At 36.3% G+C, this 10,761-nt stretch overlaps 3 protein-coding genes across 3 annotated transcripts; 1 reads left to right on the top strand and 2 right to left on the bottom strand.

Annotated features, from left to right (window-relative positions):
* Nucleotides 1–465: 465 nt before the first annotated feature.
* On the bottom strand, nt 466–2,504 carry Phers-m (Phenylalanyl-tRNA synthetase, mitochondrial). Its single transcript, XM_021343875.3, has 3 exons — nt 1,820–2,504; nt 1,091–1,735; nt 466–668 (listed from the first exon to the last, which is right to left on the bottom strand). The coding sequence occupies exons 1-3, from the start codon at nt 2,333–2,335 to the stop codon at nt 501–503; spliced, it is 1,329 nt and encodes a 442-aa protein (XP_021199550.3). The 5' UTR covers nt 2,336–2,504; the 3' UTR covers nt 466–500.
* A 339-nt stretch (nt 2,505–2,843) lies between these two features.
* On the top strand, nt 2,844–6,231 carry LOC110383136 (endonuclease G, mitochondrial). The gene is made up of 6 exons (XM_064041563.1): nt 2,844–3,203; nt 3,359–3,561; nt 3,929–4,052; nt 4,592–4,704; nt 5,083–5,263; nt 6,009–6,231. Exons 1-6 carry the CDS (start codon nt 2,988–2,990, stop codon nt 6,102–6,104), a joined length of 933 nt encoding a protein of 310 aa, XP_063897633.1. The 5' UTR covers nt 2,844–2,987; the 3' UTR covers nt 6,105–6,231.
* A 366-nt stretch (nt 6,232–6,597) lies between these two features.
* On the bottom strand, nt 6,598–10,450 carry Eif2alpha (eukaryotic translation initiation factor 2 subunit alpha). The gene is made up of 7 exons (XM_064041532.1): nt 10,180–10,450; nt 9,853–10,090; nt 9,369–9,597; nt 8,678–8,910; nt 8,144–8,259; nt 7,494–7,605; nt 6,598–6,764 (listed from the first exon to the last, which is right to left on the bottom strand). Exons 2-7 carry the CDS (start codon nt 10,088–10,090, stop codon nt 6,697–6,699), a joined length of 996 nt encoding a protein of 331 aa, XP_063897602.1. The 5' UTR covers nt 10,180–10,450; the 3' UTR covers nt 6,598–6,696.
* Between the last annotated feature and the right edge of the window lie 311 nt (nt 10,451–10,761).

The following is a 10,761-nucleotide window of genomic DNA, read 5'->3' on the forward strand; positions in this document are numbered from 1 at the left end:
ATAATTCAATAAATGTTGTAATGATAACATTGGTAATTCTTTATGCGTTTAGTTGCTAGCATGTTTAAATGCTATAAAGTGGATAGCATCACACAGGTCGTGTTCTACTTCACATCACAAATTCATTTTTAATAAAAATGTTAATAAATAAATTCTGATTGATATAAATACTGTGTTTTATATTTCATTCACCCTTTTACTAAGAACAGTTTCAAACGAGTTCGGATTTGTAACAGCACGTAACAGCTTCGAAGTTTGAAAGAATTGAACAATACCCCCATATTCGCCCGTATATTCGCGTAGCGCAGGCCAGCGGGTGAGGGAAAAACATCACGAGGAAACTTCTTATAAATTCTATTCAATTTAAGGAAGCCTATTGAATAAGGATACCATTATCTGTGACAAAAGGTGCACGGGTAGATTATGTACCTATATAACTACAGAAAAAATAAAAAACGACAATGCAACGTCAACATCTATATTCAAATAATATATTATATTTATCTAATGGCTACCCCGAAGGCGTCGACCACAGCCTTCTCAATCTCCTTGTGTATTTGATTGACCTCCGCCTGAGTGAGCGTTCGCTCCAGGTGTCTGTAAATTATGCTGTAACACAGACTGTGCTTCTTTGACTTTGGATGAACAAATTTGTCCTTCAGCTTCACCTAAAAATACATGATCACAATTTTAATATTTGCTGCTCATTGTCCCATATTCATACAGTGGGAATTTTAATTTGTGTGGGATTCCAAATAAATAGTATTTCTATTCCCAAGTTACAGTCTGCTTGCATAGTTAACATTGAAATTCAACCCACGATCTGAATGCTACATTCTTCTCAAGTATATCTTCTTATATATAAAAATGAATTGATGTTTGTTAGTCTCACTAAAACTCGAGAATGGCTGGACCGATTTGGGTTATTTTGGTTTTAAAATGTTCGTAGAGGTCTAGGGAAGTTTGTTGGGTCAGCTAGTTAAACTATAATAAAATTTATCAAAATAGGGCAGTAATTCCCATGGCACACGGGTGAAACACGGGAAAACAGCTAGATATTAATAAACAAATATGTGTAAGGATTACAAACCTGTTCAATAATATCACCACCAACATCTCTGACAAGATCATAGAAATCATTGCTCATAAATGTGTCTACTGTCAAGTTAGGAGGCAGCCAAAATGACATGTCATTCGTACACTGAGGGTACGATGATACAGGCTTATATGTAACACTAGCATTCAAGTCAATATTCTCAAATTGTGTTAAAAACCCAGAGTCGGTACTCCACATTAAACGAATATCGGGAATTTTATACAATGCCATCGCAAGCCTCTCTAATCCCAGACCAAATGCGTATGCAATAGTGTTTGATGGTCCTGCGTTCACAAGAATCTCATTCCTAACAATACCACAGCCTAGGACCTCCATCCATTTGTTTTCATAGTATATCTCTAGCTCCCAGGATGGGTGAGTAAAAGGGAAGTATGCGTCCACCCATCGGTACTTTATGCTGTCACCAAATAACACTTTAGTCAAGCCAATCAGGTGTGATTTCAACTGAGTTTCCATTAGTTTTGTAGCTTCAAGAGTATGGCAACTTTGCTTCATTGGGTCATCTATAGAGTTGATAAATGCATGTGGGTTTTTGACATCAAATGATGGTTCAAATATTTCTAAGTCGGGTTTTCCAGGAAATAATTCCTCTTTGCGTTGTGACCGTACTGCATCAACCTGAAAAGAAGGTAACATTTGACTGTTTATGTGATAAACAAATTGACAAATTCTTTGTGCAGACTTTCCTCATATTAAACTCACTTGGTGGAAAACAGGAAAGTGTGTAGAATCAATTTCATCTCTTCTGTAAACATCTCCTATCATCAGAAAATTGTCCAAGCCGGACCTCAGCAGTTCGCTCTGGTGCGCGGTCATATGTGCCCTCAACAGAGTCTCTCTGTTTATATAATAACAATCAGACTTCACCCTGCTCGGGTGGTCAGAGGGAATCAGCAAATCATCGAAGTTCTGTTTCGTCGTAACTATAGGCGACAAGTTATCATAAATGCTGAACGACGGATGGCCTCTATGTGTAAAGGATGAGTAAAAATAATTCACAATCCTTTGCCTGACAATAGACAGAGGGTTATTTTTTTGCAAGTGCAAATTCTTGCCCAAGTACGATAGAATTTTAGGTGTTACATTTGTATAATCATCTGATATGAACTCCTTGCCCTTTATTTGTACTGCAGCAACTGATTTTGCAGCTGTGCTATATTTATAATGGGATAAAATTGCAGAGAGAGTCCGGTTTGTTTTTAGAAATAATTTGGTCATGATTCTCGTTTGATTCCACAAGGATATAATGAAGCCTATCGATATGCACTCAAAGATTACATTCGTCTCCTATTCTTCTTTAGAGAAATATTTTCTTCTTATAAATAACCCTTTTTTTAATGAAATTAATTTGAAACAAAATCACACTCCACTCAAACCATCGAGCTTAAAACCAAAACAGCTGTCACCGATGTCAGTCAAACATGTCAATGTCAATTGTCAACAAGCATGACTTACTTACAGAACTTTGACGAAAAATGTAGGTTAGATTTGGTATTATTGTCAGGTATTCTTCTAATAACTCTCTTTTGTGTCCTTATGGTAAGCTGTTGTATTAGCTGAAGCATATTTTTATCTGAGGAACTCAAAAAGGAAATATGATTTTAAGTTATGTAGCAACGTTTCATAAAACAGACATGCCGAATTCCAGCCAGCAAGTTTTCGGACTTGCAGAACAAAAGTCTGTGGGTTTAAGAACGGGTAACAAAGTGTCATAGCCAAATGTCAATTTTATAACCTACAAATAAATGTTAAATGTATTCTTTCTTTGGTTACGTAGTTTGATAAACAATAATTTTATTATTTTTGACTTAAATAGATATTATTACAATACGTAGTCTCATTTCTAGATTATATTCTATCAGATTATACAATGTTTCGTAAGCGACTATTGCATTTCGCTCAACTGAGTGCAATCGGTCTGACTGGATTTTACGTCGGTCAAAATACAGATAAATTTCATAATTTTCTGTGGAATGATTCGATTATTGTTGACGGGAAACGCATTAAGAGTATGCCAGGACTTCCCGTCTTCGGTACTGTTTCAGCTGCTACCCCATTCACTGAAAGCAGCGGTGGAAAAGATCGGGTGAGATTTGTGCTTATAGAATGTGCAAAATTTGTGTATTTACTGTCAAATACTGTTTTGTAACAGCCAAATGTACTCAATAATTCTTGTTAGTGAGATGATTTAATAACTATGGTAACAAATTACTCTTTATTTAAAAACTTCAATATTTTCAGGTATCACAAATAATGAAATATGGTTTTCCAAGTTTAGACAATGTTCGTTCGTATGACGACTTCATTCTCTCTTACGACCGGCGCAACAGGGTGCCGAACTGGGTGTTCGAGCATATCACTCAGGAACACATTGCTAAGAACGACCAGGTAGACCGGAGCAAGTGCGATTTCAAACCTGATGAGAGCATTCATCCATTCTTTAGGTAAGAAATTGTAGGGTACAGTCAACTTCAGGTCAGTGGTATAGTTTTATAAGAAAATCGTACTTATTGCTATTGAGTTAAGGTGCATGACAGTTACCACTAATGTGCAGTTTACTGTACCAATTGCAGTAGTAATGGTCCAACAATTTCAATTCTAAAATAATTTATGGTGAACATAATGATGTCTCAGAGAGCAGTAAAAAAGTAAGTTTTGTTATGTAAACACACTTATTCCAACTCTGCTGTATAATAAAATCCAAGCTTGTAAAAATATACAATCTTAGTCCAGGAACTCAGTCTAAGTTAGCTCAGCCACTAACAACAATTTCTGAACTCATTTTTTACATCAATTTGAAATGAATTCCAGGTCACAGAACACAGACTACAAGGGTTCAGGGTTTGACCGCGGACACATGGCTGCTGCGGGTAACCACCGCCTCTGTCAGAAGCATGTTGATCAGACATTCTTTCTCACCAATATGGCTCCTCAGGTATCACTACAAAAATTGTATGATTAGAGTCAAAAGTTTTCATTTCAAATAGGCCTTAGTAGCTTCTTATGAAACTTCACACTAGTCTCAGTTCCAAAAAGTTGATCTCATGGAGATGAGCCGGCAAATGCGGGTCTTCCTTTTTATATACATCCTTACATTCAAATATTTCCAAGATATGCATGTAAAATGTACAAAGGCTGCTTAAGCTGCGTCTACGCTAGAAGAGCCGAGCACGAGCGGAGCACGAGCCGAACACAATTTGTCTAGTGTGGACCAACTTATAGTTATCGGCACGGATATTGAGCTCTCGGCGGAAGAGTGGGGATCGCTTTGCGCACTGTACACGGCAATAAACCAATAAATTGCTTCTGCGCAGGTAAAGGTCAGGGCTCAATATCCATGCCGATGACTATACAAGCCTCTAACGAGCGCGCTGCGAGCATTTCGTTCGTGCTCAGCTGCGTTCCGCCTGTTGTCGTTGATAGCAAAGCTGAAAATAGGACAACAAAATCTAATAATGTATAATTTCTGTGCAGGTAGGCGAGGGCTTCAACCGTCACGCATGGAATACTCTTGAGAAGCATGTGCGGAAACTGACTAGAGTTTATACCAATGTATACTGCTGTACTGGCCCACTCTACTTGCCCAGGTAACACATAATATATTAGCCTGATTTCTTGATTCATTTTTTTTTTAATCTGCATCCATATAGAACCGTGTCATGTACTTGTAAATTAAACTATTCTATGAAGCTCTATGTGAAAATCAGTTTAGCCATTTTTTTTGGTTAATCAATCTATATACTTTCATAAAGTATTTATTTACAACTTTCTATTTAAATAAAACTACTTTTACGGACTTTATCGCGGTTATACATATTAATATTATTTAATCCCGACGTTTTGGATCCTTTACAGCATCCATGGTCACGGGCAGACTGATTGCATATTTATATTCTTGACATCAAATTTTAACTTCATTTTAAAAAGTACCTATATTAATTAATATTTTCTTCCATTATTTTCAGGCGAGAATCAGACGGTAAATCGTACGTTCGCTACCAAGTGATTGGCGCGAACACGGTGGCCGTGCCGACTCATTTCTACAAAGTCGTGGTGGGTGAGGCCAGGGACGGGTCGTTAGACATGGAGGCGTATGTCATGCCCAACCAGAAGATACCTGACGAGACGCCCGTGTCTGCCTTCATGGTATGTTTACGTCATGTTTTTTTGGGCTGCGGGATTGTTTGAAAGGCCATACCGGCCCTGTTACATAGAGGACTCAAGAAGGAACATGATGGGTTTTAGTCAGCAAGAGTCTGACACTCCCTCACGCTGCTAACCCACAGCGGGAGGGGATCGTTTGATAATTTCCCGCCAAAAATTAAATAAGAAAATATATGTGTATTTAACTGTTCAGCTAACTTATATTTTATCCGGGTAAACTAAGTTTACACGAGATACCGCGAGAAAGAATTAAAGTGGATGCTCATATTGGTAACCAGAAAGTCTGATACCAGTCTAACCAAGGGGTATCGGGTTGCCCGGGTTACTGGGTTGAGGTGGTCAGATAGGCAGTCGCTTCTTGTAAAGCACTGGTACTCAGCTGAATCCGGTTAGACTGGAAGCCGACCCCAAGATGATTGGGAAAAGGCTCGGAGGATGATGGATGCTCATATTGGTAGCCGAATTCGATGTTTTAGCCAAGTTAACATACTATATGCTTGATCTCATCTATTGCGGTAATAATGTACCTCAAAGTAGTCCGATGTCCTTTTTGACTCCATAAATTAACCGATATATTGTTACATTTTGCATAAAAAAGTAGGTAGCGCTGCGTTTAGGCAGGCCAGATTGTGATGCCAAATGCATGATGATCATTAATGATAATAATGATGATCATACTAGTACAGTCTTTAACATTTTTGCTCAACTTATTTTTATATTGTTCCAGGTACCCCCAGAATCAATAGAGAAAGCAGCAGGTTTACTATTCTTCGACAAAATCCACAGAAGTAAACTCAATAGAATAAATGGAAAGAAAGTGTAAAACAATTGAGTTATTATATAGAATGTTAGCTAATTATTATTAAATGAATTTTATGAATCTGTTTCACATGTGATTTTGTTAAATTGTACATAGTTGTTATTTGTAAATAAATACATTTTATTGTTTATGTAATTGTTTCAATCAGTGTATATGTAATCAACAAAGAACAAAAGTTTTTTTTTTGTGCCCTAGACGTCCGAAAATACTTAACGGATTTGAAAAAATCTTTCACTGTTGGTAAGCTACACTCTTCCCGTGCAGCATAGGTTATATTTTATTCCAGTGCGGGTAGTATTTTCCACTGGACGCGGTTGAAACCCCAGTATAGAATAAATAGCATATGATATTGACAAAAATAATTAATTCAAAAAATTTATTGATGAAGTGTATGACGTGCAAATAAAATTTCCTAGCTATAAATCTGGTGATAAGAAAGAGAAGGTCAGGAACTAATTCTGTAACATGTTTTGTATGTACAAATAAAACTCCTTGATGTATAAAACGTGTGTATATTATGTAGTAACATGACAGTACTATCGTAAGTTATGTAGTATGTATAGCGACGCGACATGGGTGTAATATATTTTGTTGTCTAATCCTCGTCTTCATCAGACGCTCCGTTCTGCTGCGGCTCATCGTCCATGCGCACGTCTCCCATACCTGAGAAATAAAAGAATTTAGAAAACTGCAAAAGAACCTAAATGGTGTAAGTAGGATGGTGTAATGGGCTTAAAGGGGAATCAACATGTAGATTTCATGTTTAGCATGATAGTAAAACCGCGAGATCATTATGAATACTATACAAAAAGTGCTATATCGTTACATATCTTAAAATGTAGTCTGCAATGCCTGCCTTTCTGTCCAAGATAAACTTAAAAACTACTAACAATTCATGAGGAAGAATTTGGCATAAATATCCGGTCGCTAATGAAATACAAGCAGTGGCAACTTAGTCTTATTTAATATACATACTGACATAATAAAGCTTAAGAGTTCATTAGCTTCAAAACTCTAAGCGCTAATCTTAAGAAATATTAGACAGCTTTAATTTTTTTTTCAGTAATAGATAGTCAATTTGTGTATAATTCATATTTCAATTTATGCGTAGATGGCTATGAGCTACTTTTTATCAGAGTGCGTGAATTACCCTCAGGAAACATGTGAAACTGCTGGTGAAAGCTAGTATGTATCCTGCTAATATTGTAATCGCAGAAGTTTGTGACGATGCATGTATGTTTGTTGCTCTTTCGCGCAAAAACTACTGTATGGACTTTGATGCAACTTGGTAGTACTGAATATTATAACTTGGAATTAGACTACTTTTTATTTGTCTATGGCAGCAGAGAGCTACAGCTACTATATAATATACAGGCTCCAATTTCCTCATACCCTGGTCCTCATCCTCCTCGGCGGAGTCCCCGGCGACCTCCGCGTTCTCCGCCTCCGCGCGCTCCATCTGCCGCGCCAGCTCCGCCTCGTCCGTCGCCGTCACCACCTTCGGCTGTTCAGGGAGTTGGGTGTTAGTATCATAATATAGACAGAACAGATGCACTACAACACGGTTTTAGGCAAAAACGGAAATGGGCAAGACACAGCCAGATACCTAGGACAGGAGATGAACCTGTATTATCACCAAGTGGAAAGGTCCTATAGTTAAGAGGAACATTATGTAGGTTGACCAAGAAAGTGATGGATCGTTTATATGGTTGTTAGATGGAGTTGAATTGTATGTGAAAATATGTGCAAATCTTATGTGGTTTGTGGGAAAATTCATAGAGTTGAAGGACTACTATTTATAGATAATTAGTTTCTTGAACCAAAAATACCAGTTTAAGTTATTTCAATTATTGAGGAAGGGTTCCTAAGTTCTTTTAAACGACGACATGGGCAAATCCGCAAGAAACAAAAATAATAAATATATAAAAATAATAATAAATATTTACATATAAAATCATACAGTTCGGCGACATCGTCATATAGTACAAGTTGTTTTTTTAGAGTATAAAAAATATAAATAAATTGATAAAAGCAACACTTACCGCCATCTGCACGTTGAACACACCACCGGCTGTGTCTATGGTCTCTTTAATTTTGTCTATGGCATCCTGCAGCGCTTTGAGCCCGTCCGCTTTCTCAGGAGTTGATGTGGTCATTACTGAAATAAAATAGAATGAAATAGTTTGATTTATGCTCCTGTTATAATTAGAATTTGTTTGCGAAAAAGGAAAGGAGCATCACTCATATAAGTTAAATATGAAATATTATATAACAAAATAATTAATATCAAAAGACTAGACTTGACGTACACAATGTAAATTAGATGTAACTATTAACTGTATGATAACTTTTATGATTAACTGATGTAACTGTATTTGAAACAACTTCAACAACAACACACAAATTAAAAGATTCCTTTTAGAATAATTTGTTTTGCCTGACTAATATAGTTCAGGTGGTCCCAACGTTATGTATTACGATTTTTATATGTATTAAAATTTTCTCCAACTGTGCACATTAATCTATTTTAATTTATTCATTGTTGTTTACGTTTTTATTAAATAATTTAAACTTACCATACAAAGGAGGAGCAATAAGGTTGATCTTGATAGGCAAGTCCACGGTCGACAGCGCTAAGCCAGCTTTGAGCGCAGCCCGCACCGCATCAATGCCTTCGTAACCATAGCAAGCGCACTCGATGTCCGCACGGATCTTCACGGCTTGGGAGGTGAGTTTCCTCTTGATGTTGGCTAAGAGTACCTCCTTTGTGTTGTCGTCGAGACCACATTCGTTTAATACTGAAGGATCACTGGAAAATATATTGGATATTGTTTGTTAGGGTGTAGAATATGTGTTCATTTAATTAATAAATAAATGACTTTATTTTTGTATAGAATCAGAATAGAATCACATGAAAATGAAGAAATATTTTTTCTGTCTACAATATTTTATAGACTTTGTATAAATAGTAGAACTAGAATATATGCAAATCTGTTAATTAGTAACAAAAATTTTGGTACTTATTAAGTCAATTGTGTCTTTTATATTTTTTGTTGATAAAATGTGTTTATCATTACTTAGATGCATACAGCATGAAATGCTATAATGAAGATGAAGAGATATATGTTTTAATTAATAGAATCAAACTTATTTATATTTTTGACATCCATAAGTGTTTGTAAAGCCATAAAGGAAATAAATTATTTGACTTTGAATCTACCATGCACAAAAAGTTCCTAGATTCATTACGCTTTGAATGATACATACACTGCAGCCTGTTTAAAGAAGTCGTAAGCAGAAGCCTTCTTCTTGTATTTCTCCTCGAACAGCCAGGCGGTTCTCTTGTACAGCTCCTCGAGCTGCTCCGAGCTCTCATAGTGCAGCAGCTCGGCCACGTGCCGCAGGATGGAGTTCACGGCTTTAGCCTTGGCGTACCTCTCTGTGCACTTGTCTATGTCCTCAGCAGATACACGACGTTTGGACAAGTCTATGTAACCTGTAATTAAATTGATGATTTTTAAGTTAGTTTTAATTTTATTACATGAAATGCTGAAGGTTTATTAGAAATTTCTTTAAAACAGTGTGTTTATTATATTTATTGGGCTATAGAAGGTGATTATACTCAAACTTCTTGTAAGTGAATGCATGAAAGTTAATCTCTACTAGTTAAGAACACAGGATACCTACATCACATCCTGTTTTGTACAATCCAACATTGTCACATAGATATAAGCAGGGAAAGTATACAAACCTTTTTCTTTGTCGACTCTGATGACGACGACGGGCTCAGTCTTGCCGACTCTGATCAGTTTGTTGATGGACCTAATACGTCTTCTGGACAACTCAGACAGCAAGATCATGCCCTCAATGTTGTTGTATTCCAGAAGGTGCACGTACGCACCCATCTCCGCGATAGACCGCACGTTCACCATCACTACATCTTCCACCTCCGGATACTTTTCTTGGTAAAATCGACACGAAAGAGGCATCTGAAAACATTGTTTTATTCATAACCTATACTTTGTATTTCTTAAGGATTTTTAACAAAAAAAAGCTCTCAATCAACTTATTTAAGTACCTTGTTTGTGTTTTACTGGTTATTCTGTTAATTATTATACGAAATAACTAAAATAATGATGAAATACACCACTTGTTCACGTTGACGACTGAAGACAGCTTTCACGTTTCGTTTTGACAAGCCGAAAGTTCACTCATATTTTAGAAAATATGAAAAAAATCTTAGGATAAAATAGAATTTTGTTTTGGAACTGCCGTAATATAGATGATTTAATAAATAAATATTTTGTTAATTAAATATATCAATTGTTTTGTTACAATTATTTATAATACATAGTATGTGTAATGGAATGTACTGAATGTTGCCTCAAGAGAAAAAATAAAAATTTGGTAGAAATCTTTCTCTATCGTGTATTCTGCAAGATGGATTATAAAATTAATTAAATCGTTAAATGCCGTTTTATTTACTTTTATTATAGTTCATTAGAGGTTTATAAACTCTATTGACAATAAGCGCCGGGTCGCCGAGCTTCGGGACACCAGGGGTCGGTGTTCCAATCCTCTTTTTATTATTTGGCAAATGCCCTTGTTAGTCCCCGATTATTTCATAAGTTCAAAGTACCAGCATTAATTAGTGTGTTTA

The sequence above is a fragment of the Helicoverpa armigera genome, chromosome 25 (genome assembly GCF_030705265.1).
Source record: "Helicoverpa armigera isolate CAAS_96S chromosome 25, ASM3070526v1, whole genome shotgun sequence".
In the NCBI taxonomy this organism is placed as follows: domain Eukaryota; kingdom Metazoa; phylum Arthropoda; class Insecta; order Lepidoptera; family Noctuidae; genus Helicoverpa; species Helicoverpa armigera.

Excerpts from the sequence above, each read along its gene's own strand:
- Phers-m (XM_021343875.3), bottom strand. The coding sequence starts at position 2,335 with ATGACCAAATTATTTCTAAAAACAAACCGGACTCTCTCTGCAATTTTA. Across the intron at positions 1,736-1,819 it reads ACTTTCCTGTTTTCCACCAA|GTTGATGCAGTACGGTCACA; the intron begins GTGAGTTTAATA and ends CCTTCTTTTCAG. Across the intron at positions 669-1,090 it reads GTGGTGATATTATTGAACAG|GTGAAGCTGAAGGACAAATT; the intron begins GTTTGTAATCCT and ends ATGTATTTTTAG.
- Eif2alpha (XM_064041532.1), bottom strand. The coding sequence starts at position 10,090 with ATGCCTCTTTCGTGTCGATTTTACCAAGAAAAGTATCCGGAGGTGGAA. Across the intron at positions 9,598-9,852 it reads CAGAGTCGACAAAGAAAAAG|GTTACATAGACTTGTCCAAA; the intron begins GTTTGTATACTT and ends ATTTAATTACAG. Across the intron at positions 8,911-9,368 it reads TTCTTTAAACAGGCTGCAGT|TGATCCTTCAGTATTAAACG; the intron begins GTATGTATCATT and ends TATATTTTCCAG.
- LOC110383136 (XM_064041563.1), top strand. The coding sequence starts at position 2,988 with ATGTTTCGTAAGCGACTATTGCATTTCGCTCAACTGAGTGCAATCGGT. Across the intron at positions 3,204-3,358 it reads GCAGCGGTGGAAAAGATCGG|GTATCACAAATAATGAAATA; the intron begins GTGAGATTTGTG and ends CAATATTTTCAG. Across the intron at positions 3,562-3,928 it reads AGCATTCATCCATTCTTTAG|GTCACAGAACACAGACTACA; the intron begins GTAAGAAATTGT and ends AATGAATTCCAG.